The 26,039-nt window shown below is 36.0% G+C and overlaps 1 protein-coding gene across 3 annotated transcripts in view; it reads left to right on the top strand.

Moving 5' to 3' along the window:
• The window catches only part of LOC122846452 (protocadherin-9), a 185,208-nt gene extending 160,230 nt beyond the window's left edge, over positions 1 to 24,978 (top strand). For 2 of the 3 annotated variants that reach the window (XM_044143445.1, XM_044143438.1), the window contains one exon: positions 22,488 to 24,978. In XM_044143445.1, the coding sequence (XP_043999380.1) occupies positions 22,488 to 22,858 (371 nt within the window). In that variant the 3' untranslated portion in view covers positions 22,859 to 24,978. The remainder of the gene's footprint in view (positions 1 to 22,487) is intronic. The other variant, XM_044143451.1, reaches the window with a different exon arrangement.
• The last annotated feature ends 1,061 nt before the right edge of the window (positions 24,979 to 26,039 follow it).

Genomic DNA, 26,039 nt, shown 5'->3' with positions numbered 1-26,039 from the left:
CTTCTTATTTCTTTTTTACAGTTAAAGGCAAGCTTATACTTATGCTTTCATTAGAAACAACAAAGGCAAAGAAAAGAAAAAAACAGGCCAAAAAACCAAAACTATGTCTTTGAGTGTGATAGAAATAGAAATGATGACAGACATTGTGCAAGACATTTATGATGAAGTAAGAAAGTCATCATCAAGATCCTTCAAACCTTGACTAAAGAATCCTTTCTCTCGCTTGAGATGTCAGATCATTACAGACTTACCCTGGATATCGCATGATTTAAAGAAATCACACGTCGTGATGTGTTTATTCCCCCGAGCCTGCATTACACGCTTGGGAACAAATGTGTGAATTTGTTTTTAACATGCACACAAATGATAATTGGTGCTCACAGTGTTGTATGTTGCATAAAATGAGTATACAGTGGTTATTTCTCTAGTTTATGACCTTGACCTGATGTATTGTATTCAGTTAACAAATTGTATCCAGCTGTTTTTCTTTTTCCTTGTAAGTAAACAGACCTAATAAATGCTTTTATTTAATATGCTTAGTAATCAATATTAAAAAAAAAAATCACAATTGTCGCATCTTCAAGATTTTAGAACAAATTCAAACAAAGCACACGCCTACACACACACACACTCCCTCAATTGTGGTTCAGAACAAATACGTTTTTAGGTTAAGCACATTTTCACTGTAATAGTTTCCTAAGTCCTACTTACTGACCTAATTACACCAGTTTTAAAATTCTTAAATTTTAAAACTCTAAATTTAAGAATTGAAAGCAATAATTAAGTAAGTAACACATTGTCAATGTTTTGTAGCACTACAAAGGTCTGTGGTGAGATGCTTGCAACCTGGCTTAAAAAAAGAAAAATAATTAAGCGACTTTCTTTTTAAATTATTACTTTTTTAAAAACATAAACAAGCAAAGCTTAGCTTGGGGGGAGGGGCTAGCAGAGCATGACGGGTGCCAGGCTAATAATACACTGGGGGAAACACTGGTTCAATAAATCATCAACCAATTTTAATTATCATCTTTTGTTTTTGTTGGTAAATTTTACCAGCCACATCCAGGACTTGTTACCACCCAGCATGTGGAGTGACCCCCTTATCCTCCCAATCACAATATTTCTACACAATGGAGTAGGCCAATTTACCAATGCAAGGAAATGTAAAGACAGACAGGAAAAAAAAAAAAAAAAACCTCAATGAAATCTATCAATCTAGAAAGACTTACAAGCTGAATCTTTGGATCTCCAGTGACCCAATGTGAAAGCATTATCAATCCTAATATTATGTAGTTGAAAAATAATGTAAAACACACCAGCTGGTTCACCTCTGAATAGCTCCAAATCTGATTGAGATGCTGTGATAAAGCATTAAAAGAAATGTCCAGTGTGGGCCAGATAGCTTCACTGCAATGTAAAACTCTGATTGTCAGTCATTTCATGGACTTCCTGGCATTTGTTGCCTCCAAGGGTCGCACAGTCAGTTATTAGGATGAAGAGCAATTACTTTTCCAATTAAAAATTTCATTATTTTATAAAAACTGCATCTTATTTTTAGTCAAGTTATCCTTTTCTGATTTAAAGAGTTGTTGGATCAGTTGAAAAGTTTTAAGTTTGACATGGGATATTTAACAACATAAATCCGGAAAGGGAAAAAAAAATTTTATTTCACTAAAAAAAATCACTGGCCAGAGAATGTAAATCCAGCAGAGTGTGTAGCTGAGGTTTTTGAAACCTTTTTTTCCAGTTTTTTTTTTTTTGTTTGTTTTTTTTTTCACCAATGTGGACAAATGCAAAAGGATTTATCAGTGTAGAATATTTAGAAAGTTGTAAAAAAATTCAGACATCACATCCTTCCCTCTGTGTTTTTAGTAAATTTCTAACTAGTTCAACTCTTCTCTTCAAACCACAGAAACAAGCTCTAGAGCAAGTTCACTCTTATAAAAAGTGCCATTTTTCTAAGAGTGACATCATGAAAATGTCATTTATTTCAAATTAAATGGTTAATTATTATACCAGCGTTGTCCGTAAACAATCTCACTGTTATTAATATTGAGATCACTGTTCAAAGATCTTTTTTAGGAAAAGAAAATTGGCATTGTATCAGCACACCTACCTGCAACATCATTCATTTATCTTAACATAAAACCAAATACTGGTGCCGATATTAAAGTGAAAAGTTTGTCTATGTGTTTTGTTACCTTATTGACAAACTAAATGCAAAAAAATATGTTTATATGAGATATGGTTGACACCTATGACTCATATTTGTACCTTTGCTCAACAGGAATATAGAAATAATAACTGTCTGTGATCAAAAACTGGATTATTATGCAAATCTGGAAAACAAAATCCTTAATCCTGCTCTATTTACAAGTAAATATTTGTGCCTTTTAAAAAAACTTTAGTGGCACTTGCTGTGGTAAAATCTTTTTTTTTTATTATTCTTAAAAACTTTTAAAGATTTCTAAGAAATTGTGTCAATATGCACTGATTGCACAATTCTTATTTTTCAGTGATGCATGGGTCAACTACACAAACGCATTAGTGAGCAACACTAATGCTTTACTGAACCACAGTAAATCACTCAATGTTTACACAGAAAAACTTCCAAAGTCACTCATGTGCTGCCACACACCCACACACCCATATGAAACAAGGGTTTGCTTGGATAGTACTTAATTACCGCTGAGGGCTATGCAAACAAGCAGAGCTTACAGGTCTTTGCAGTGCCTCTATTCCAAATACATGTAATATAACACAATGGGAAAAGGGAAATATAAATGTGTAAACTGATAGTAACAGGAATGTAAGTTTTTGGGAGACTTGCTGGAGTCAGGCTCAGGGCTCCAAGGCCACTGTGGCCATTATCTTCTTCATCACAAGAATGAATACACAAAGGTGTCCGCATCTGTTATTTTTATGTGATATTGATAAATGTTAAGAGGTGGCAAAATAGTAAAAGTATAATACAGGCCTTGAGCATCTACAGCAGAGTCATCAATCCCTTAAGTGGCTCACATGTAGGCCTTACAGGTCAAAGTCCAGAAAGATGAAGGATTAGAAAAAATAAAAAATAAAAAAATTGTGTTACACGACTCTTACACCTGCATAGCCTTTCATTGCTTTGTGGATTTTATCAATGCAAACAATCTGAGTAAGTGAAGAAGAAAAAAAAATCCTCCTATTAAGACACTGGTTCAGGGATTGATTACTGGTATCCTGTTTGATTTCTAATATTTTGTCAGTTTGTTGTGAAGTCATGAAGCTGTGAAAAAAATAATTGAGTTCTGTTCCAACACCAGATCATCTTTTCTTAATGCGTCATGCTGAAAGTCACCCATTGAGCCATTTTTTAAGCAGTTGCTGTGGATATTGGAAATTCATTTTTTTGTTTTTCATTAATGGGGAGAAAAGAATATAAAAAGGTTTGGCAAAACATTTTCTGATCGACACGTAGCTCTGTAATACTGTTGAGCTTAACACTAAGTTCTCAAAGTTTTTGAAATGTGGCCATGAATACAGGAGAAACCACGTTGTTTTCTGATGATGTGGATTTCATGATCTTCATGTATCGTGAGAAGGATTTTGCTTGTAAATGATACCCAAAGAAAATTCACCAAAGAACACTCCATTAAGGTTCATAGAAAATAATTAACACCTTTCATATAAGATTTGACATGATTTAACATGAATGAATTCATCAGCAAGTTATTGTGTTGCAAGCTCCAAAGTACATAAAGGCTGAATAACATATCCAGAATACCACTATAACAAACCAGTTGCACTTTGCTCTATGCTAAAACAAGCAGCACTCAAACGTGCCACAAAGTTGAATGAGCTGCTTGCACTCATGACCATTGCTGTTTTTGATGGTGGCAGACATGATGCGGGTGCTAATTTGCATATTTTAATTTTGAAGCTAATTTAGAAGTAATGTAGCGACAATGTAAAATGCGAATAACGCATAATGAATACAAGTGCATCAGCCACTACCCCTTTCACATCCCTGCTATCATTTACCTCTGTGAAGCATGAATGCAATTTTTGTTCAATGATATGGGAGTCATTTCCATGTCCCTTAAAGCAGCTGGTATTAATTTGACTTGAGGGTCAAAAGACCTGAACATAAAAACATGAAAGCAAAATATGTTTTTTTTTATTTCTTTGTATGTAAATATATGTAATGTATCATTAATTTAAATTGCTATCAAATCAGTTATATTTATGTATATGATTATATTTTGCAGTAGACAGATTTTCCAAGTCTGCAGAAAAGAGTAAAGTAGCAACACCAGCCGCAGCAGATGGGCTCACAGAAGAGACAATGAGTAAACCTACCCTATCAGGGGAGCCATATGTGAATTGGATAGCATCCCAACCTTTGGAGCGTGGATGTGACAGATGTTTGCCTTAGAAATGGAAGACTAAAACAGGAGCAACAACCTTAACAGGAAAAGAAATACAGCAATGCTGGAAAATCCTTTTGTGTGTTTTATATGGATCCTGTCGTAGGAACATCCATGACACTGTACAATTTTTTGACATTATGCTAGTCAAAAAGGAGGGAGATAAATCTTGAACCTGTGGTCACTAAAACACTCGAGGGTTTCAAGCCTCATACTGTAAGGGGTTTCCCTACTTTATTTTATTCTTTATTCTTTTTTTTTTTTTTTGCACAGGGGAGTTTCAGTTCCCTAAATAATTCACTAATATTATTGTTGTTTGATAGTTGCTTGTCCTGGATTTCATTGAGAGGTATTATAATAAAAGGGGCTGAATTAAAATGATCACCACACTTGTATTTTTTTTTCAATAAAAATAAAATAATTTAGCAATAATATTCTGCCCTCTTCACAATTATGAACCACATCTTGTTGATCTGTCAGGTAGAATCCCACTTCAACGCACACATGTTTAGTCAAAATAAGGCAAAATGTGAAAAAGGTTCAAGTGGTATGAATACATTTTCAGGACACTTTTTTCCTATTTAAATCATTTAAACATTTCACCTAAAGCTGTCCCATCAAGGCAGTTTGTTGATTCAGGCTAAGAGCAGGCGCAGCACATGAACGGAAATTGAGTTAAGGACTGGCTCTCACTAATGTTGACAACTGCCAGTTTCTGCCTGGAGAGTCACATGATCGGTTATGATGGGCCCTGAAATGACTCACTCGGAGCTAAGGCTCTTAAAAATGGGCCACTGTGACCTTTCCCTTGGGTACAAGAGCTATCTGCTGGAGAACAGCTGATGAAGCTATTTGAGAAGCACTTTTGCTGTTTGCACAACGTCTTCAACTTTCATAACCTTTTCTGCCAAAAGTCCTGTTATTCACAGTCTTCATGATCAGGGCTGATAGCCTTTGGCAGAGATTTCAGGTCTAAATATCATCTACTGTCAGCGTTTTCACTTGACCCCTAATGCTAAATTCAGGAGGTGTTTTCTTTTCACATATAGAGTCGTACAAATTAGTTTAGTAATTCAAACAAAAGAGATCTGGATGATGTCAAACTGATATTACAATTTAAATATTCAAAGGGTATGGACATGCTCTGAAATCAGTTCTAATCGCTTTGCATGCTATAATTTGAGTCATGTATGCCCTTTTGTATTAAGGCCAGTAATGCATGTGTGTCCTTGTGTTTGTGTGTGATAGAGCGATGCATAAGAAAAAGAACGAGAGATTTAACTGGTATGTTAATTAATCTTTTACCTGTGTCATTTCTTCATCCCCAAAAATGGAAATATTGTTGATATTTCATACTGTAGATGTAGATATATGTAAGATTACCCTTTGGGGACTACTACTCTGCTTTGAATGGGACTTGGAATAATCATATACTATGAATTTTTATTCGTCTTAATCATGAAAAGGCACTGTGGAACCAGCAGAGCCGCAGTTGATTAAAGTGCAGCAGAGATTCATCGAATCTGGCTCAGAGCTCAAAGGAGTGTTTTAAATAGGAGTCCATTTAACAAAATGTTATGTCCTTAATGGGAAGGTAATAAGATGGTCTTTATCTTTTATTGAAAAAAGTGGAGTCATTTCTCAGCATGGTGATATATGCTTTTAAAGAAAAGTACTTTGAGCAAAGGAGTTAGAGAGGAGTGCTACAAATATCCTGGAAAGAAATCACTTGGACTGCACACTTGTGGCAGTTTACAGCATAGAGTTAAATTTTGGGGCAAACAAATAATGACATGTGTGGTTCAAGAATTACACATATGACAAGCCATCTTAATTCCAATTCCTGCCATGTGCTTGTGGTAATGTGATCAATTTCAGTTTAGTTTCATAGTCATGAAATACCCAAACAGCTGAGATAATGTTTTCCCTACAGGACTAATGCAGAAAATCCATTAATTAGAAGGTAGTGCGGTAATCACTGAGGAAGATATATTTACCATCCTGCCAAAATTATAAAGAAGTTACATTCACGCAAAAAATGTGGACAGATCCAGTCGTTATAGATGTGATTATCCACAGCGGAAGTCCTTAACACTTGGAGCAGTTCCTTTTAGTCATTGGTGGTATTTTTTTCACAATAAACACCTTTCAGTAATTAAAGATACATTATTTATCTTGACAAGTTACTGCTACCTGCTGTAGTTCGTATTTCAAGGCTTTTATATGAATGCAGATAAATTGCACCTCATGATTACCTTACAGGTTTGCACTATGTAACTGAACAACTGGAGCTACTCCCTTACAAGAAGAAGCACATAAAACATGTCAAGGTAACCATTACAAATTTCTTGGAATTTTAGTTAGTTTTTTGTTTGTTTGTTTTTTTTGAAGACATTGAGCACACTGACATTAAACAATGTCCTGCAAAACTGACAAAAGCTAAACTTACGAAGATATTTTTTTTTATTTTTTCCTAGAAAAATTTAAATATTCCCTTTATTTTCAAATTAATAAATTAAGGACAATTTTACTATAAGAACACAAATATAAAACATTTGTTGACATTTAAAAGAGTAATAGCAATGACGAGCAAAATTTAACAATTTTGAGGTGAGCTGTTTCTTTGAGTGGGGCAACTCAGTCATAATGGGAACAGACAAATTAGCAACCAAATGAAGTGAAACACCTTAGAACACATGACATGACGCTTCCCTGCCATCATTTAAGACCAATCAACTCCGCTTTCAATGTGTAATTTCCATCTCTGGCTTTGACTTCCCCGCTCTATTATGTATCGACAGCCCCGGCGGCTGAGGTGATAATACCGGCAGGTTAATCTAGCAGCCCTTGTTGTGGATGGGCATGAGATGAAGGAGAGGATTTAGAGAGAGCTGTCCTGATGCCCCCTTGTGTGTGCTAATTAACTGGTACAGATTGTTCCTCTCGTCCAACTGCCTCCCCACACACACCAGCCGATGCCAGCCCGTCTACCTCTTGCAACAACACAAAGCTTTGTGCTCAAAAACTCTTGACGTTTGGTGTTAGAAATTCATGCTGCTACGCCGTCTAATGAATTTTCCTGGGACCGAGGAGTCAAGGCTTTAGATAAATACAATTAGAAGTGTCAAAGGCCTTGACACGACCTTATGTTGTTGATGTTATGCTATCCTTAATTACCCTTCTTCAAGCTGGTCAGAACACCCGGCATGTGAATCTTTTTATCTGTATGGAAAGCAATCTTCAGTAGAATCGGCATCCACAGTAAATTGAAGCAAATAAGAATTAACTTTTGCCAGACAATTAATAATTAGTCAGAAAGAGGTTGTGTTTTTATATCCCTTAATACTTTTTTCTTGTGTTTTTTTTTTCCTTTTTGGCGCCTTTCATATTTTAGCCCAAAACCTATTTATATGGAATTAGCTTCTTGAAACGACCTCCTTTGCATTTTTTTTTTTTTACTGGAATTGGTTTTCTCATTTTAATTGAATTAATGTAGTGCTACATGTGTGTTACAGAATTACTGTATGTCCTTTTTTTGCACTTTGGGATTTGGTTATTGTAAACGTATTTAAAACACAATCTCTTCTGAGGAGATTTTTCAGTTGATTAGATAGTCTTCTCTCCGGACTGATTAGAAATTTTATTACAACAGAGAATCCAGAAAATCAACAACAGGCAATGGAGCAATGATTGAGATAGCAGCAGTATTTGAGAATCAGTCAGATGCAGAACAGAGTGTTTGATAGAGATTTGTTGGCTTTTATTTTTTTTTTTTACCATTATAATAATTGACAAGTTCTAGCACTAGAAAAAAAATTAAAATAAAAAAAATAAAAATAACGTGTTTTTGTATTCCAGTTATTTGCCGGTGGTTTGCTTTTAAGGGACAACATCTCTTCAAAGAAATTCCTCACTGTCTTCCTTGTCTCCCAGCTTCCCTCCTCCTCCCTTCCCATGTGTATCTGTGAAAGATGAAGTCTTTAAGACCTACACTAATCCTGTCATTATGCTGTCGCCTTCACTGGCATATGTTATCTTCTCACTTTCTTGGTTATCCTGTGGACTAAAGCAATTATTGCGCTGCAATTGAAACATCAAGTAATTACTTCATTTTCTGCATTAAGCATCCTTGGTTTGATGCCACACTTCAAGTGTGAGATGAGTGTGTTTATGGGTCAGCTCTGGAGAAGGGTAAGAATAGCAGTCAAGATTTTATGCATCTCTTGGCACATGAGACACCCACCCAAGGCCATGAAGTATATAACATGCAGAGTAATGTCATTTAGACCTTGGCAAGCTTCTTCTGTCCCACTCAGGGGACTATCTCGCCTCCACAGCCCTTTCTCTCTCACCCTTGATGCTTCCCCTGCCTTGTCTTTTCATCTTCTCCGCTGCCTCCTGCCACATTGTTGTTTTCCGATTCTTCACTCCGTTCCCGTTCTCTTCTATTCTTTTCATCACTATTCTTACTCTCCCTCTTTTCATTCTGATCGTTTCCCCCTCTCCCCCAATTCATCTTTCGCTTGCCGGTGTATGCTGTCATCTGCGACCAGACCAGTGTGGCACAGAGCACCGCAAAACGCTGCAGTGCCATGATCCAGAAACCCCACATTAACACTGGGATTTCACCCAGAGATTATTTAAGTGTGGCATGCCTGCCAGGCAGGGTTCCTTGCAGTAATCTCTGTAGCCCAGTGAATGCAGTCAGGCTGGGAAAGAGGGGATTTAGATGAGTTTGAGGCCTGATTGGGTTCCAGAATGGGTAGAGTATGAGGCTTTGGGTATTTTCAATATTTCAGTTTAATATAGCATCGGATTTACAAGGTGGGGGAGACAGCTAAGTGTGTCACACAGAAACTGAGGTTAAATCCCTGACAGAAGGATCCACTTCTTCTCCGCTCGCCATGTATCCTTCTGAGGTTTGCAAAGTAATTTAATTTGAGGTAATTGTAGTGAGGAACCATAATTAAAAGGATTAAAATGCATGCCATTTACAGATGGGCTAAAAGAAATGAAATGATGGGGCCGCTGGCACCATTTCTGCCCCATACAGTCTTTTCTTTCATTTCCACTCCTTTGTCAGTGAATTCAGATTTGCATTATTCAATGTGTCACAGGATCCAAATGTTGGATAAAAATAACCGCAGACGTTCACAGCAATGACACCACTTGTCTGCTAGCTAAGTGTTACAATCTTGTGTACATTTCGTTTATTTTATTTTTAATATGCTTGTCACTGACTCATGGTGTTTCAATTGTGTCTCAGGAAATGTAAGCCCCTTTATCTGTGGGTGATGACTGTGTGTCCTCGAATCAACGTGGTCACCCTCTCACAGCGGTGGAGGTCTCTGACCCCATCAGGGAGTCAGAGTGCCTGCTGATTTTTTGACATTGAGAAGGGAACAGACAAAGCAACTCATCAAATGTCCGGTGACTGGGTCCACTGGGGGGATTGGTCTTGACAGAGTGCCACTTAAAATTTACTAGCTATTTCAGCAGCTGAAGGCTTCCTTGTTGTTAGCAAAGCATTGCCAGCAAACCTGTTTTGAACAGTTTTATAAGCGATACTGTAAGCAATCTGTTTTCTCTGTTAATCAAGGAGAGATATCTATAGAAGCTGAATTCAAAGAACATCGCAGGCCGGTACGGGGCATGTAGAATGAAAGCTACACTAAACTGATCACAGTAGCATGTCATTCTTGCATCTTAGACAGAAACATGAAATTGTCCAATTTATACAACTTTTATACAGGCACTAATTAGTCGTAATTATAACCCCAGCTGTAGACCGAAACAGTAGCTTCAATTAAACATGTTTGATTCAAGGCCTTTGGTTTAATTTTTGCATATAAATAGAAAATGTTGCTCAGCAAACAAGCTGAATGTTACTATATTTCCATCTTCATGTAGTTTGCATTCTTAATACGAGCCATTATTTACAATTGCAGGCAAAATTGTAGCTATATTAATTCTAAATATAAATAACCATGATAAAAAATGTTTTCCTTTAAAATTTAAATGTAAGGACCACTATCTAATCTCATCAAAATATTTTGGTCACTCTGTGTCTGGACAGCTTATAGTATTTATTTGTTCTGTAATTGCAGTTTTCTGTGGCATATGGTGAGGCTGGGACGTCTACTCCAACAGACCTGAGTGGTGTGCATGCATCATATTTTGTAATGCAAACTCAGATGAGTGTCTGAAACTGTAGAGGCAGAGGATAGAACCCCGATGACAGCCAAAAATCATAAAACAAACATATTGATTGTTTTTGCATTTTCAGAATTGATGTATATTAAACCTTTCAGCTCATCCACATGTAGAAAGTGAAGAAAATGTATCTGCAATTGAATTATGTGATTTTTTATTTTTTTTTTATTTAAATTTTTTTTGAAAGCATAACATTCCTTTGAGATTTTTATTAAAAAAAATAGTAAGGTAAAAGGTTCAGTGTCCTGCTCTGTAACTAGCTGGCTAGTTAGCTAGCAGCTATTTTATCAAGCAGGCCTGTGCAGTTCAGTCCAATTATAAGAAATGGTGAAGGATAAAAATTACTCACAGCTCATTACTGCTAGATTTATATACATATTGTGCATATATGAATGTTGTAAATACAGTGGAGCCCTACTTATTCCCAGTTCTGTATTCACAGATTCACCTATTTGCTGATGTTTTTGTGGACCATATTTATTTATGGAAAATTCAGGAATTTGTCGATTTTTTCACAGAGCATATCTGAAATATGTGGAAGACAATGCAGGTAGGGAAGCTAATATACCTAGGCTCAATGGTTCTTGACACACTATTACTGAAATAGGTTCATAGTGGTGAGATAAGGCTTTTAATTCTACTTATCTTGAGTGACCCTGTTGATTAGAAAAGATGGCCTTGACAGAAATGGGCTCAACCTTTCATACAGGAACTGATTTACACTTTTAAAACTAAAGTCCAAGTTTAGACTGAGTTGTACTCTTAAGCACAGTTAAATGTTAAATCTACCGGTAAACAGCAATAAACAAATTATGTACTTTGAAACACCACTGCTTATTATGACTTTTACATAATGTGAAGCAATTTTTTCCCACTTCCTTTTACAAGACACATACTTAAGAATGCATGTATCATGTTAGAGTATGTAAATCAGCTGAAGTTTTACTTTATTCTAAGAAATCTGAAGCCTGTGAATTCAGTCCTATACATATATTTTTTTAATATATTTCTGCAATAGTTTGTCTTATTTAGTTTAGTTTTTGCTAATTGTTTTCCACAGTTCCTGTTGATGTTGTAAAAATTTTCCAAGTGAAATGTGACTACTGATTGCAATGTAGGCCATACTTTAAACATCCTTGACAAGTGCAGAGTTTGCAAAGGAGCAAATTTAATTTCCATGGTTTGAAATTTCAAAGGTATCACCTGATGTAATTGCTTGACTGGGGAATCCATAAATCATTGTTCAGTAAGGTCATCATGTAATTTCTACCCTAATGCTGGCATTTATTTTCATAGCATCCTCTCTTTCTTCTGATTTAATCTAGCCAGGTCATTTGAGAGATTAATTGCCGCCATCTTCAAAAACAACAAATTACTTTCACACATGTTATGAAATTAATATGCCATAACCGCATATTAAAAAACAAAACAAAAAAAAACAACAACAACACATGACCTGCCAATGCAATGCTATAACACCATGCAAGTAGACATCTGTGGTGTTTTTCTGTAGTGAAGGGCACATGGGGGGAAAAAAACAAAATACAGAAAATGTGAAAAAGTCTTCACATGAGATGTCTAAAATGTACAAGATGTTTCTGGTTTATGTAAACTTTTAAAACATATGAGTAAAAACTACATTTTCATTTACATACGTATCTTAACACTTGAATTACTTATTTGTGAAAGCTGGTTTAGTTGTTTAGCAGCTCTTTTCCCCTTTTTACCTTCTCACAGATGGAAATTAGTGCATTTTTTCACAGGCTTTTATATATTTTACACCCCACTGGATTGAGACCAGTTTTTGTTTTCATTTATTGATTGACTTAACGTCCTTTGCTAGCACAGTCATGCCCCAGTTTTAATTAAGTTATTTTTTCAGTTTTGACGTGATTTGAAAGGCAGGTTTTAAACACAGTATTTTTTTTCTTCAGTAAATCAATCAAGCTTATTTGGATAGCACATTTCAGCAACAGAGCAATCCAAATTGCTTTTACATTGTGCTTGTTTTTATAAAAAAAAAAAAAAAAAGAAAAAAGATGTTTACATACCTGGTACACATGAATATTTGACTTTATTGCTGCATTACACACTTTCCATGGCAGGCATTAAACAGCCTGGAAATTTACTACTGTATTTAAATTCTCCCTGGCTCTCTCCGCCAAAAAGTCTTTAAAACATTTTTGTAAGAAATGTTATATTTTGATTGCATCATCTAAAAATATTTTCTTCACATGTTATGTGGTCATATGCTGGGGCATAAAGAAGCTCCAGTTCGTCTCACAGATGGAGACTGGAAGATGCTTCTGGGTTGCACAGCCCTCCTGCAAAGATTTGATGGACACTTAATTACTTGGCTGACAGAAGTTATTTGCCACCTGCACCCAACAGGGGTCTCTGCCAGACCCTGACCTCAACTTCCTCCCAGTATACCAACCAGCTCACAAAGCAGAATTATGCATATGAGAGACACGCAAATTTTCTGTTTCTATTAACCAGTTTTTTTTTCAGTTTTTCCATTTCACCTCTTATTCAAAACCAAGATTTGCACTGAATGCATATTAAATTTCTGAAAAATATTTATAGGTGTGATGTAGAGGCAGTATACATTCCCTCACGTTAAATGTAAACACACAGTATGGTTAGGTTATATTTCATCTTTCCCATATCTGTCCTCTGTATTTGACAGAGAATAGTTTTCATGTTGTTCTATTTCATGACGAACTCTGATCCTTTTGTAAGTGATCCAGTACCTTTAAATATATATCTACAACTTGTTAACATGTTAACACCAATGTAATAGAGGCAAATTCTTCTCACGATTAAAGAGGAGGTGATAACGTTTATGTCATTGCCAATTTGATTCCTGAGCAATGCGTAAATTTTGACACATTTCCATTTAACGGAAGATACCACTGTGAACTGCACAACACATGCTAAGCTGTGAGAGACCAAAAACAAGTCGCAGTAAACTGTTAATGAAACAAGTGCGACAGCCTTGCACTCCTGTTCCTTAATATGCACGTATAATAATTTGTGTACATTTAGTAAAATGATTTAAAGAAATCTAAATACCAAAATATATTCCATTGATGTGCTTTTACCAAATTGAAAAATGTCTTACTGTTTTTTAAGGCTTCCTTTCATCAATTTATTTTGGCACACTTTCATTAGGCAGCATGACACTGTCCTTTCCCTAAGGTAATTATGAATAAATGTACGTAGGCAGAGCCCGGTCTGAAATTACAATTATTAACAGAGAGGAGATACACTTCAGCACTGCAATTACAGAGTTCGCAGGGGAATAACAAGGGTCTGTTTTATTATCTGATCTGATTCCTTGGGGCTCAAGGTAATCATCAACACAGAAAGTTACATCTTTCTGACACCACCTCACAGTACAATGTATCTCTGCCTCTATATCATCCATTGTCTCCTGCTTTCTCCGCTCACTTTTTTTATTTCTTTTTTATTGCTCTTTCCATGTTCTTCTGCGAATAAGCCTTTATTGTATCTCCAGTACTTCCTTCGTCTCTCTGTGTATAAGTTCACAATCAATAAAGTAGAACATGTATTCTGATAAGGCTTCTTTATCAGATTAAAAGTATGTTTCAAAAGTAACAACCTTTGCGTTTCATCAATCCCACATTTCTGCATTAAAACATGAGGTTTTTTTTGTTTTTGTTTTTTTTATTGCGATATTTTAAGAAATTACACTTGCAGATTTTGGTCTAATTTGCTCAGTTCATGATGCCATACTCATTAGCAGTAATAGCATGTTAATGCATTGTTATATAGTCAGTGACAGCATCATTCGTCATTATTAATCAAGAACTTGTAAGCCCAGATGAGCAATTTAATGTGAAGACTGAAGAAACCCATTGTTGAAACCGTGTCCTTGCAAGTCTCAGTGGTCCACCTTGCATTTGTTGGCTGCACTCAATTTTCAGCTCGCATACATGTCTGTCCAGAATTGGTCTACGTAGACCTAATTATATTTAAGAGCATAAATACTGCATGAAGCGTGGCAAACAACAAGGTAGCACATTGTAACGAAACATTTCTTGAAAACTTTGTATTTATTTATGCATCTACCTGTAGAAACTGTTAAGATTTGCAGAAATTTGCAGAAATAAGTGCATCATTTTAAGGCCTTTGCTTAAAACTATTTTTTTTCAAAGTGTTTTACTATTTTAAATAAATACAATCACACAAAGGCAATTATATATATTTAGTTTCAGTCCAAAGAATGACAACTCTATTGGCATCACTATGTTTTTGCTTATTAATTAGCACATCCAATATCTAAAAGTAGTTGTAAAGTCAATCTAAACTGATGTATTTTAAACTTCATATCAAAACATTAAAAAAAAAGGTCTACTTTACGAAAATAATTTAATTGCATTTAATTCATTACTGAGGTTATTTTTAAAAGCCTCTCAGCATTCTGCAGCATGATTCTGCCTGACATAATGAAATTGCAATTCATGCATGGCAATTTAATAGCAACTCATAAGTGACAATTTCTTGACATCTTATCTCTCCCAGAGAAGAAAATCAATACTTGTGTAATACAGACCGCCACATAACAAATAAAATAACAAGAACTGAGTGTAATATGATTCACTAGCAAGCAATTGAACTGAAATATTGAACACCGATGCTTTTCTTATATTATTCCATTAAGAAGGTAAAATAGTTTTTTTTTAGATTCAAGGAAATAAATATAGTCATGCTGCAATATTACTGTTTCTTGAAATCAACACAATCACTGTCTGTAGATGTTACTTTAGGTACATCAATAACAGCAAATGAAAGGGCAATGCTAAAGTGTGTTTAGTAGTCAAACTGATACTGAAATTAATTGTTAACTGCTTTTCCTATTTATTTATGTGTTTGTTTATTAAGCCATTAAAGACATGCTGTATGTAAAGTATGCTGCTGCATACCCACATGGTCTATGGGAAGAAACAGTTGCAAAACGTTGTCAGCTGTCATCTTAAATTGTTTAAACATTATTTTAAAAAGCATTAATATATTTATTTGCCTGTGATACATGGTATGTGGTGTTTAAAATGCATTGCATTTAACAGATGACTCATCATTGTGGAAAAGAAGGTAAACAGTAACAATGCCATTCATTAAAAAGAGTTCAATTTAATTTTAATCTAGCAATAAAATAAAAAAAATAGTTGTGGGGGGGTCTGCGGTATCAGACTGGATGTAGGAGTTAGTGAAAACAGTGATGTATTATGATGTGCCTTTTCGAGTCTGTTGTTTTGCATTCTATAGTGTCATTTTCACATGTGTTGTTCAACCGAGCTTTCACCTGGAGGAAAGCAACAGTACAATAAATGTATGTGGATTATTTATTGTTCCCAAAACCATAGTTAGATCCAAAAATGTACATTGCAACTTGGCTGGGGTGAACGTTGTGATATCTGCCAGCTCTTGTCACAAGGAGACATCCTGCAGGATAACAATACAGCAAAAACACTAAAAATGGTTTGAAGTGTAGCGACTAGTCCATGGTGACTTGTTTAGCTTCTGCCGCAGTGGAGTACAAACATTTTTCCACTCCTCCATCTTATTTGGTGTAGGCTGTGGTTGTTTGGAAAGCATTGCACAGACAACGGTTGTTGGCAAAAGTCTGTGCTGAGGCAAAAAGGAAAGATGTTTGAATGTCACCGTAGACACAGTGGAAGATGTTTCCGAGAACTTATTTTTTTCCTAGTTGTCCCAAACCTCTCTGCTTGTATCTCCTGGTGAGAAGGAAATATTTCACAGTTTTTTTTAAATCAAAGCTACCCTGTTCATTTGAGTATTTAATTTTTTCTAAAACTGATAAGAAGTGCTTCACGTGCACCAAAGGAGCAGAATTTCATGTAGGCAGCTCATCATAGTGCTTGTTTTCTTTATTATTAGAAAAGTGGAACTTCACAATGTTTTTTTTTTTTTTTTTTTTACTTTACTCAGTTATCATACCTATGATGTGCCCACCTCTCACTCACCAACTGTTGGTGATTGCCTTGACATGTAGAAAATAAGTGGGCAAATTATGTTAAAACACCTGGAATAAATTATATCTCATCTCTTGTGTTCTCCAGCTATCAAATTCTACCAATTTGTGCAAACCACCTAATCACTTTTTCTCCTGCAAGTGTAACATGTCACTGTGCACTGGTGCATTCAGTGACCCTTGTTAATAGCACCATACTTTGACAATGTTGCTGCAGAACTGTATTTGAATATTAAAAATTATTTTTGGGCATTCAGATGCCCCTTTGCTGAACCTAAACAAAAGCAAAACGTCTCTATAAATATATATTTACATCTGTTGGTTCCAAGTGAGTTATTGCAAACTAATATAGAGAAGCAGGTTGACCTGCTGTACGTACTTTAATAAGAAATCGTAATTGTTTATACCATTAAGGTAGGAGTTTTATTGCAGTGTCGGACTGAAGAATGCTTTCATCACCAATGTACCATTACTGTGAGAGGGCATGAAAGGTAAAGTTCATTTTACTAACCTTGTGGTGTTGTTGTGCAGACCATAAATTTGGCGACAGGGAGAGAAATAACATACAGCAGAGGTGACATGCACCCTACCTGTTTTGCTTTTACTACCCCGGCTTACTAGCCCGTTTGGTGATAACAGGTGTAGGACCTTGAATGGAGAAGTTTCATATGTCACTGGCATTGGAAGTTATGCTGCCTTAAATAAATAGTGCTCCAACAAGGACTTTCTCTGAATTTGACACTTTGGCACACACAATTGTATCACCACCTGTCATGCATTTTTTACAGCATTAAAAAATAGAGCATAAACACTGCAACTCTGACACCCTGCATAATCATACATCAAATGTAATAAGTGCCAGGCAAATCTATTAGAAGTGACCCAATTAGTATTACTTTATCTTGTGCTAAAATATGTGGATGCTCTGTCTGCACTGATGAAGATTGTAGTATCCCTACATGCTAAATGTAGAAACACATGGCATATTTGTTTTGGACTGGTAGCACAAAAAGGATGACAAAACCACACTTATTAGTTGTCATACGAGAAGAGGATTTGCTGTATTGTTGGAGGGCTGAATAGCACAGATGTTAGCACTGTTGCCCTGCAGCAAGAAGTTATGAGTTCCTGGATTTGAATCCTGGCCTAGGCTTTTTCTGCAAAAAGTTTGCATATTCGCCCCTTGGATGCGTGGGTTTTTTTCAGGAACTGGAATCCCAGAATCGAAAAGTATGTCTGTAATTCCTCTTAGGTATGTGTGCATGTCCGTGCTTGCGTGTGTAAGGATGTGCATTTTTATTTTTCCTCTGTGTGTCAATGTGATGAACCAGTGCCCTGTTCATGGTGTACCCTGCCTCTCTCCCCGACGACTGCTGGAGATAGGCACCAACCTCTCCTGTGACCTTGAAAGAATAACAAGTATAGACATGTTATGGATGCATAATCTCATATTTTTAATCAAAGATCATCTTGATTGTTAGTAAATTAGATGAACTGTCACACTGCATTCAAACTGCACTCAGCTATTCAGCCAATAGGTTGTGGCTTTGCACAATAATTTAAAATGTCTCTCATGTCAAATATACAATATTAATGCTAAAATATTTAAATAGGGTTTACAGAAAAAAAAAAAGTGCTACTGTGTAATTTATCATGTGCTTTGAAGACATGCACCGCTATTTATCTCATTTACTTATCATGTTGTTATAATAAAGAGTGCAAGTGATAGTTTTTGAGAAACATTACCAATAAACATGTAAGTAATAATACTAGGTATTTCTCATAGATAGTGTTTCACTTTTAATGCTGAAAATGTGTGTTTCCAAGAGAGTACATTTGTTTGAATGTTTAAATTACAAATTGACCCAAGAATAGTACTTAGTGAGGTCTAATCCAGTAATATTTACAAGTGATCATGGGAATTATGTAAATGACTTCTTTCTCAACATGCTTCATATTTTTTTTTTCTTACCTATTCCTCCTCTGTTGTTGCTCTTTTAAAATTTGCCTGATCCTTATATTTTTCTAAACCACCCTTCACTCTGAAACTCAAGCTTTGTCTTCATTTTCTATTTTGACTCCCTCCTGCCCTTCATGTCCTCTCATGAGAAGCTGCTGCCTGGCCTCAAAGGGAGCACTAGAAAGGATCCATCAGCCAGACTGCTATTCTCAGGAGAATGCATCCAGCATGTTGCTCTGTTCTGCTCCGCTCACTATTATATCTATCTAACACCAGATCGCCTTTACTGTAGATCACAGGCTGCTTTTTTCTTTCTTTCTTTTCCTTTTTTTGTTGTTGCAAAGCTGTATAGAGTTGTAATTCTATGCCTTGTTGGACACTGCTCACACATTTTCTCCAAGCTGTTTGTGATATCTGTGCTGCTGGTGTGAACCAGATCTATTTGCAGGGCATGGCTATAATAGGATGTATCATTATATGCCATGGTGTGCATAATAATGGATTGGCCTCATATGTGTTTAGGTTGTATTGAGAAGAATCAAAGGGTCACTAGGAATACCTACTGCAGATTTAAGGCATGAAACGTTAATCTGCCAGACGTATCTGGAGGGTTTTTGAGCACCAGCTGGAGAGATTGGAACGGTACTTTTAAGCCTCAGTGCTGGACTAAAACAAAGCCGTATTTATCCCCAAATAACAACATCTGGGCATGCTTAACAGCATGGATAAATAAACAAGCCCTATGGACACTAGATCCCCCCACACTCAATCACTCTCACACACCCCCTCTTCCCATTCCCTCTTGACTTTCTGAAGGCTGTTGTTGGTGTGGGGCTGGCACATCAGTGTTGATAGTGTGCATCCAATTAATTAGCCAAACGTTATCTCATTAGTAATAGCCAGAAGAGTAAAGCAAGTACACTCCCTTACAGTTGCAAACATCCTCTGGTCAGCATTGAGCTTCCTTTCCTCCTCCTCAGTAACCTCTGTGATCTGTTGATGCTGAGTAGGAGGACAAAAAGAAAGGTTTGTTAGTGCTGCTTGGTCAAAGTGTCCATCATTAGGCAGCTATTCCTCATGGCTCACATTTATTCCACAACTCCTGCAGAATTAAGACTAGACAGCCTCCAGCATATCCTAATAGCACTGCATCACGAGACAGTCTAATGGTTTCTCTGTCTTTAAGGTATCTGTCTTTGTGGACCTCTGCATAATTTGCACAACGCTGTAAGCAAAAGTCAGCACCATCTGACACACAATTGAATCCCTTGCATTCCTCAACACCTGTGCCTCAATGTTATTTAAAGCACTCAGGGGCTCTGCACCAAACACCAGCCACCGGCTATTTGCTTGTGCGTGTCAAGCGTGTGCGTGTGTGTGCAAGTGTTTGGGGAAGAACTTGCTTTCTGTGCTATTAGCAACAGGCTATGCACAGACAAACAGTACTAAACAATTCGTAAACCATTTTGTCTAGACATTGGCAAAAGGAAGTGATATGTCTTTAGTGTAAGACTGTTTTATTTTCCACATGATAACAAATAGCATTATTTTAATTCAGTGTTGGTATTTGGAGTTCTATTAATGACAAGAGATTAAAAAAAAATAATAATAATTAAACAGTGCTTGTTTTTTTTTTTCTCTCTCTCTTCCCAAAAATGAATTTATGCTCAAACACACTACAAGGACTTTAGGAAATGTGTTATCTATTGTCCTTTTCAGCAAATCAAAGATGCATAAATTCTGTTAGTCTTTGTCATTTGAGAAGAACAGTATTTACATTTTATGAATATTCACTGCAGTGTGCTGGTCCTTATTAGGCAGTGGAATACAATCTAAATCATTTGAGGGTAAAGACATGACAGAGTTATAAACTACATCTCAGCCCAACTCTCCTAGGAACAGTAGTAAATGGCAAAATGAAGTAACATTGTTGGATGTGCTGAAGCCAGAATGATAGAAAGAGCAGGAGCTTCTTAAAGAGACAGAGGCACAATTTCAAGGTCTCAAACTGGGAAGTCGAATTTCTATTTGATGCATCCATTTTTATAATGGAAGATGACACAGTTACTTGATTGTGCTATAAAATGACACTGTGCCTGGAAAATACATAATACCACACCTTTAAAAGCTGAAAAATTATTTCCACAAACAGAAAATTGGCATTTGATTGTAATTTATGTTTTAAAATTCCAAATCTAGGTATTTAATTATTAATTGAATTGATCAAGAAACCTTGATATCAGTATGTCTATTTTCCTTGTGTTCATGGAAATCTAATAAAAACAAACAAAACAAAAAGAAACATCAACTGTTTGGAAAAGCTGGTCTTTCGAGTGTGGAGCAGCTGAATAAATGTGATCATATCTGACCTTCAAGGGACTGTAGATTTTCTTGAAAGGGAAAAGATAATCAGGTGAAATTAAAACTTTTCAAATATGTTGCTTTATTAAAACAGTGTGACACTGACACATTACATGTTGGTTTAAATAACATGGTTCATTTTGCATGCTTATTATTGTCCTAATACAACACTTGGGTGACAAAATATCTGATTGTCATTCAGAAGTCTGTTGTGTTTAGACTTCTATGCTTGTCAGTACCAAAAGTTATGCTGTTCATGTATATATTGTGAGACACGTCAGCTAACTGCCTCAAGTGGTCTTTTAATCAAATTTTGTCTGTAAATTTTCTTAATGAGAAGGTATGTGCTGATTGCAAGAGAAAGTGGCTGATTCAAATTATTCTCCGCTGCCCACTGGGGCACTGATTGTCTACATGCAAATGGTCATGTTTATCACACCAGGGAAACAGGAAAGCACAATGTGTCCATAATAATCCCTGAGTCGCTTTGAAGGAGCAAAGTGAAATTCAGACATCATAGTTTTGACAATTCATGCACCAAATACTGATGCTGCATGCAGATACATATACTCTGATGCATGAACTATTCATGTTCCATTCTTTTACAAGAAGTGTGAGTTTGAGGAAATGCCATCAGTGACATCATGATGCTATGATGCTTTCAGTGTAGCCATTTATCTACCAATACAAAAAAGCTAAATGTCACATAAATGGCAGGTCAGTAAGTAGTTTCTGTGCTTTTCACTGCACACCCTGAACATGATCACAGCCGCTTTTTTTTTTTTTTTTTACAATCCCCATTTTTCAACAACCCCTGAGATCTCTGCCGAACAATCTTTATCCTGTCTCCTCTTGGAAACAGTGCATCACTACTACTTGCAGTTCTTCATGCACATATAATTCCGAGTGTTCATCATTTAAGCACAAAAACGACTGACATCCTCTTGCTTTTGTCAAGCCAAGCTCTAGCATTTAAGCAGGACACTTCAGTGGAGAATATTTTATTAATGGCAGCTGAAAAGCTACCTGAAAACAGCTGAGCAGCTGCACTCTTTAACAATAACTGGTAATGAGTTTAACATTTTTCTTTGCAAGTTTGTTTTAATTCAGTCCCACTGGAAGGTTTTCCAGGATGAACTCCCTATTTACAGTTGCACCACAGTGTCTGCTTGATTTAAGCCCAGATGTTGACTAGACCGGAGTCCAAGCTTTATTTTATTTATTGCTATTTTTGAAACATCCAGCTGTAAACAAGTTGTTGTGCTTGGGCTCTGAATTTGTGGTTCTATCAATTGTAGAAATTCATCCAAAGCAACTTTCATGCAATCACCATGTTTGACTGTATGTTCTTATCATTTTAAGATGGAGCGTGACCTGTGTTTTCTTCCAGCTTCCATACTTTGTCCATCTTTTTAACTTATTTAATAAAAATACTGTTGTATAAGATGATATATTAGGTACAATAAAATATCCTAATGCACTTAGCAGTGTTATTCAAGCTGGATTTTGGCCTTTTGTTTTTCAGATGGACCCCTGGGACCACGAGGGCTTGTGGAAGCTACAGAGATGTGCACACAGGAGTGCCTTGTCCTCGGACATTCAGACAACTGTTGGATGCCTCCCACGTTAGGATCGTACCAGCATCCTAAGTCGCCCGTGTCTAGCTTCAGTTCTCAGCGGGAGTGGGGTCAGAAGGACAAACTCCTTAATGGACACACTCTGTCCAGAACCTGGAAAAACGAAAGTGGACGGTCAGAGCATTTTGGCGACAGGAAGCAGTTTGGGAGTGGGGAGGGACACTTCACCAGCAGCAGCATGGCTGATATTCCTTTGGTGAGTCTGAAGTCTTGCCAGTCAGCATCCTGCCCAGACAGTCCAAAGGACCAGCAGCTATAAAACTGACTCTTCTTTGCAGCAAGAATTCTGCAGGAAATCTGGACAGAGTAAACTGGTGAGGCATCTCACCTGGGCTCACTCTGTGTTTCATTGGTTTATTTCGTGTCTCCTTTCTTCAACTTGAGTTAATGCTTCTGCAGTCTAAAAGCCACATGTACTGTGTAGGCCTCAAAATAGTGCTGATGCTTAGTTCTCACGGTAAAATGTTTCTGCAGCTCCACACAAAGTTTTTTTTGTTTTTTTTTAATAATACAGTTCTCAATGAAAAACCTTTTCTTTCCACTTCTTTTGGGGAGATGTGGAAGAAGGACCTGCAAAAAACTGAAAAAGAGGGGGGAAAAAAAATGACTGTCAGACAAATATATACAAATCTTCGTGGTGTGATTGTTATTGAGCTGTTTGGGACTATATTAATCAACACAATCAAAGAAATTTTTGATTATATTTCAAAAAATGTTGGTCCTATAACACTTGTTTGTGGACACTTGTTTATTCTGTCACTGTCTCTGTGTTTGTAAATAATACTTATTAACCACAATCATGTATCTGTAATATTCACAGTGGGTAGGACAGTTCTTGGCTTTCGTCATTATAATGGCTTCTCATCAGAATTGGGGAAATTCAGCCGGGCAGAGATCTCCAGCAGAAAGTGACATATCCAACAAGAAAACATTTGTGTTTTGTGTTTGTTTTTTTCTGGATTTTTACTGAAAGAAAATCTTGAATCTTGCCACATAATTTACTGTAACCTATCCCATATAAATTTTATTCAAGTGCTGCAAAATCTCAAAGGCAAATCAGATTTTTTTTTTTCTTGTTAGAAAAACAAAACAACAAAAAGCTTTATGAAGGATGTCAGTGCTCAACATGTGCATTATGAAACTGAAAAGCTCTAAAAGCGCTCTGATTTTAAAAGTGTTTAGTACAATTAAATAGCAATATATTTGTAAATGGCTAAATGTTTTATCTAAGGTTGATCTTACTGTATAGATTTTCTTCAATTTGTGATTTAACTGAGGGCAATTTCTCAGTAGTACGTGCAACTTATTGACCTATGTATGTAAATATACATATATATATATATACTGTATATATATGTACTATTTCCACAGACTATTATTTTCCATACATAAGAAAACACAGGTAAAGATAACACTTAAATCACCGTGCCTTCATGAAACACTGAATTGTGCTTATTCAAATGACAAGAACATGTTGGCTACCGAAAATATCCGGTCTGATAATCAAATGCCTTATGCATTGAGTGTTTGCCAGTTTTAAAGACATAAAGTGCAAAACAAAGTCAGAATAAAAAATTTAAAAAAAGGCATGGACAGACTGTGTGTCAGCCAAGATAACTTGTCATTTCACCATCTGAAAGAGTTGGTTTTCACAGCATGGACGGCAAATACACAAAGGAAAAGCATGCTAAATGATATACCTTATTTACTTAAATTTGTCATTTTTGTCTTTGCTTTTTCTTTTTCTTTCCGACATTGGGTGGGGGGGTAGAGTTGAGTGGTGCATAAAGAGTAGTTCCGTTTGTAAAGCACTTTCACATTAATGTCACAATATAAAGATGTTAAGTGGGATGGAGTGATTTGCTTATCGCAGTATGTTTATTAGTTGTGAGGGTGTTTGACATCACCAATACTGAAACAGTTAATCCTTGTTACTCTACAGGTATACAGCTACTGCAATAAATGTTTTAATTATGTGTATGCTTTTTTTGCGTACAAGATGGCTACATCAGGAAGTCTGTGTCCTTTTTGTGAATAAATACCCCCTGTGAACGTTTAATTTAAATTCAAAGCACTGTTCAGATATTGCATAGGTTTGCCCCTAATTAGAGTGATTTTCTTTCTCTCCAAAAACGGAAAATCATTCCCATTATCTGTTTTTACACTACGGTACTTAACACGTATTTTGGATGACGCATTTACTTGTGAACAGAGCAGAACCAGATTTGTTAAAACATCCTCCACATGAGTGTGTCCTGATGAACAGTTTCTGCTGCAACTGTTCTATTTTGCATTTTCTGTCCTTAGAGAAAGTAAAAGCTTCTTAAAAATATTACTTTCAGGGTCACTGTGGCATAAGCAGACAGCTAAAACAAATCCCAGAGGACATGATTCAAGGAAAGTTCCCTGACAAGGTTACCATAAAAATACAAATTTAGCCATCTATAAAGTATTTTATCATAGTCTTTGCTGCATATTTAAACTAAGTGAAATTAATGTGTTATTCTAACCAATTCCTCAGATTTTCATCAAAGATTTGTAATAATAGTAGTAATGAGAGTCAAGAAAGATAAGACATATTCGTGACATTATCTTGCAATAAAAAGTTCAATCTCTTCACCTCAAGATAAGAATGTTTTTGCCAAAATAGCGTTTAATATATAGTCACTTTTATTAAATCAGAATATTATTGAACAGTTTATTTATTTCAGTAACTCAATTCCCTACGTGAAACATATTAAGCAGCTTGGTCACACAGATGTTTTTAAGCTTTTATATCAGTTAATTTTGATGATTTTCATTTGAAGCTAACTGAAACCGAACATTTAAAAATACAATATGACATCATAAACCTTTTAACACAGAAATGTGGACTTTTCTTTGCCATTCCTCGTTGGGATTTCTTCAGCAGCGGCTTTCAGAAATTTGCTTGTATTAACATTAGTAATAAATAAATACAAACAATTAAATAAATCAGCCACTATTTGCTATTTACAATGGAAATAACCATTTTTTTCAATTATTTTCCCTTTTTTGTGCTGTATTCTCTCAGTGCAATTTCTGAAACGTGGTGGATTGGACAAATCACATGGAAAGTTTATGACAAGAAGGTCAAAGAAGTCACCAAACTCGAAAAAGATCAGGCTCATGTGCCTTTTCCCAGTGTTTCAATGCTGACTGTAGAAATACACCATTTGGTCAGAAACAACCAATCAGAGTCACGAGGAGTTCCCATTATTACACTCGTATTACACTGTCGCAACATAGTGAAAGTTTTTATAAATATAAAAAAAGCATATTTTTTAAAGAAGATACATAGTGCAGCTTTAACCCAAATGCTGTCCAATAAAACCCCAAAGTTGAAAATACACGTTAGTCTTTATGTTGATATGATAATTAAAAATAAATAAATGGTTTGACCTGTCTTTTTTTTCTTTCTT

Source organism: Gambusia affinis, linkage group LG02 (genome assembly GCF_019740435.1).
Source record: "Gambusia affinis linkage group LG02, SWU_Gaff_1.0, whole genome shotgun sequence".
NCBI lineage: Eukaryota > Metazoa > Chordata > Actinopteri > Cyprinodontiformes > Poeciliidae > Gambusia > Gambusia affinis.
This window is presented reverse-complemented; position numbering and strand designations above follow the sequence as displayed.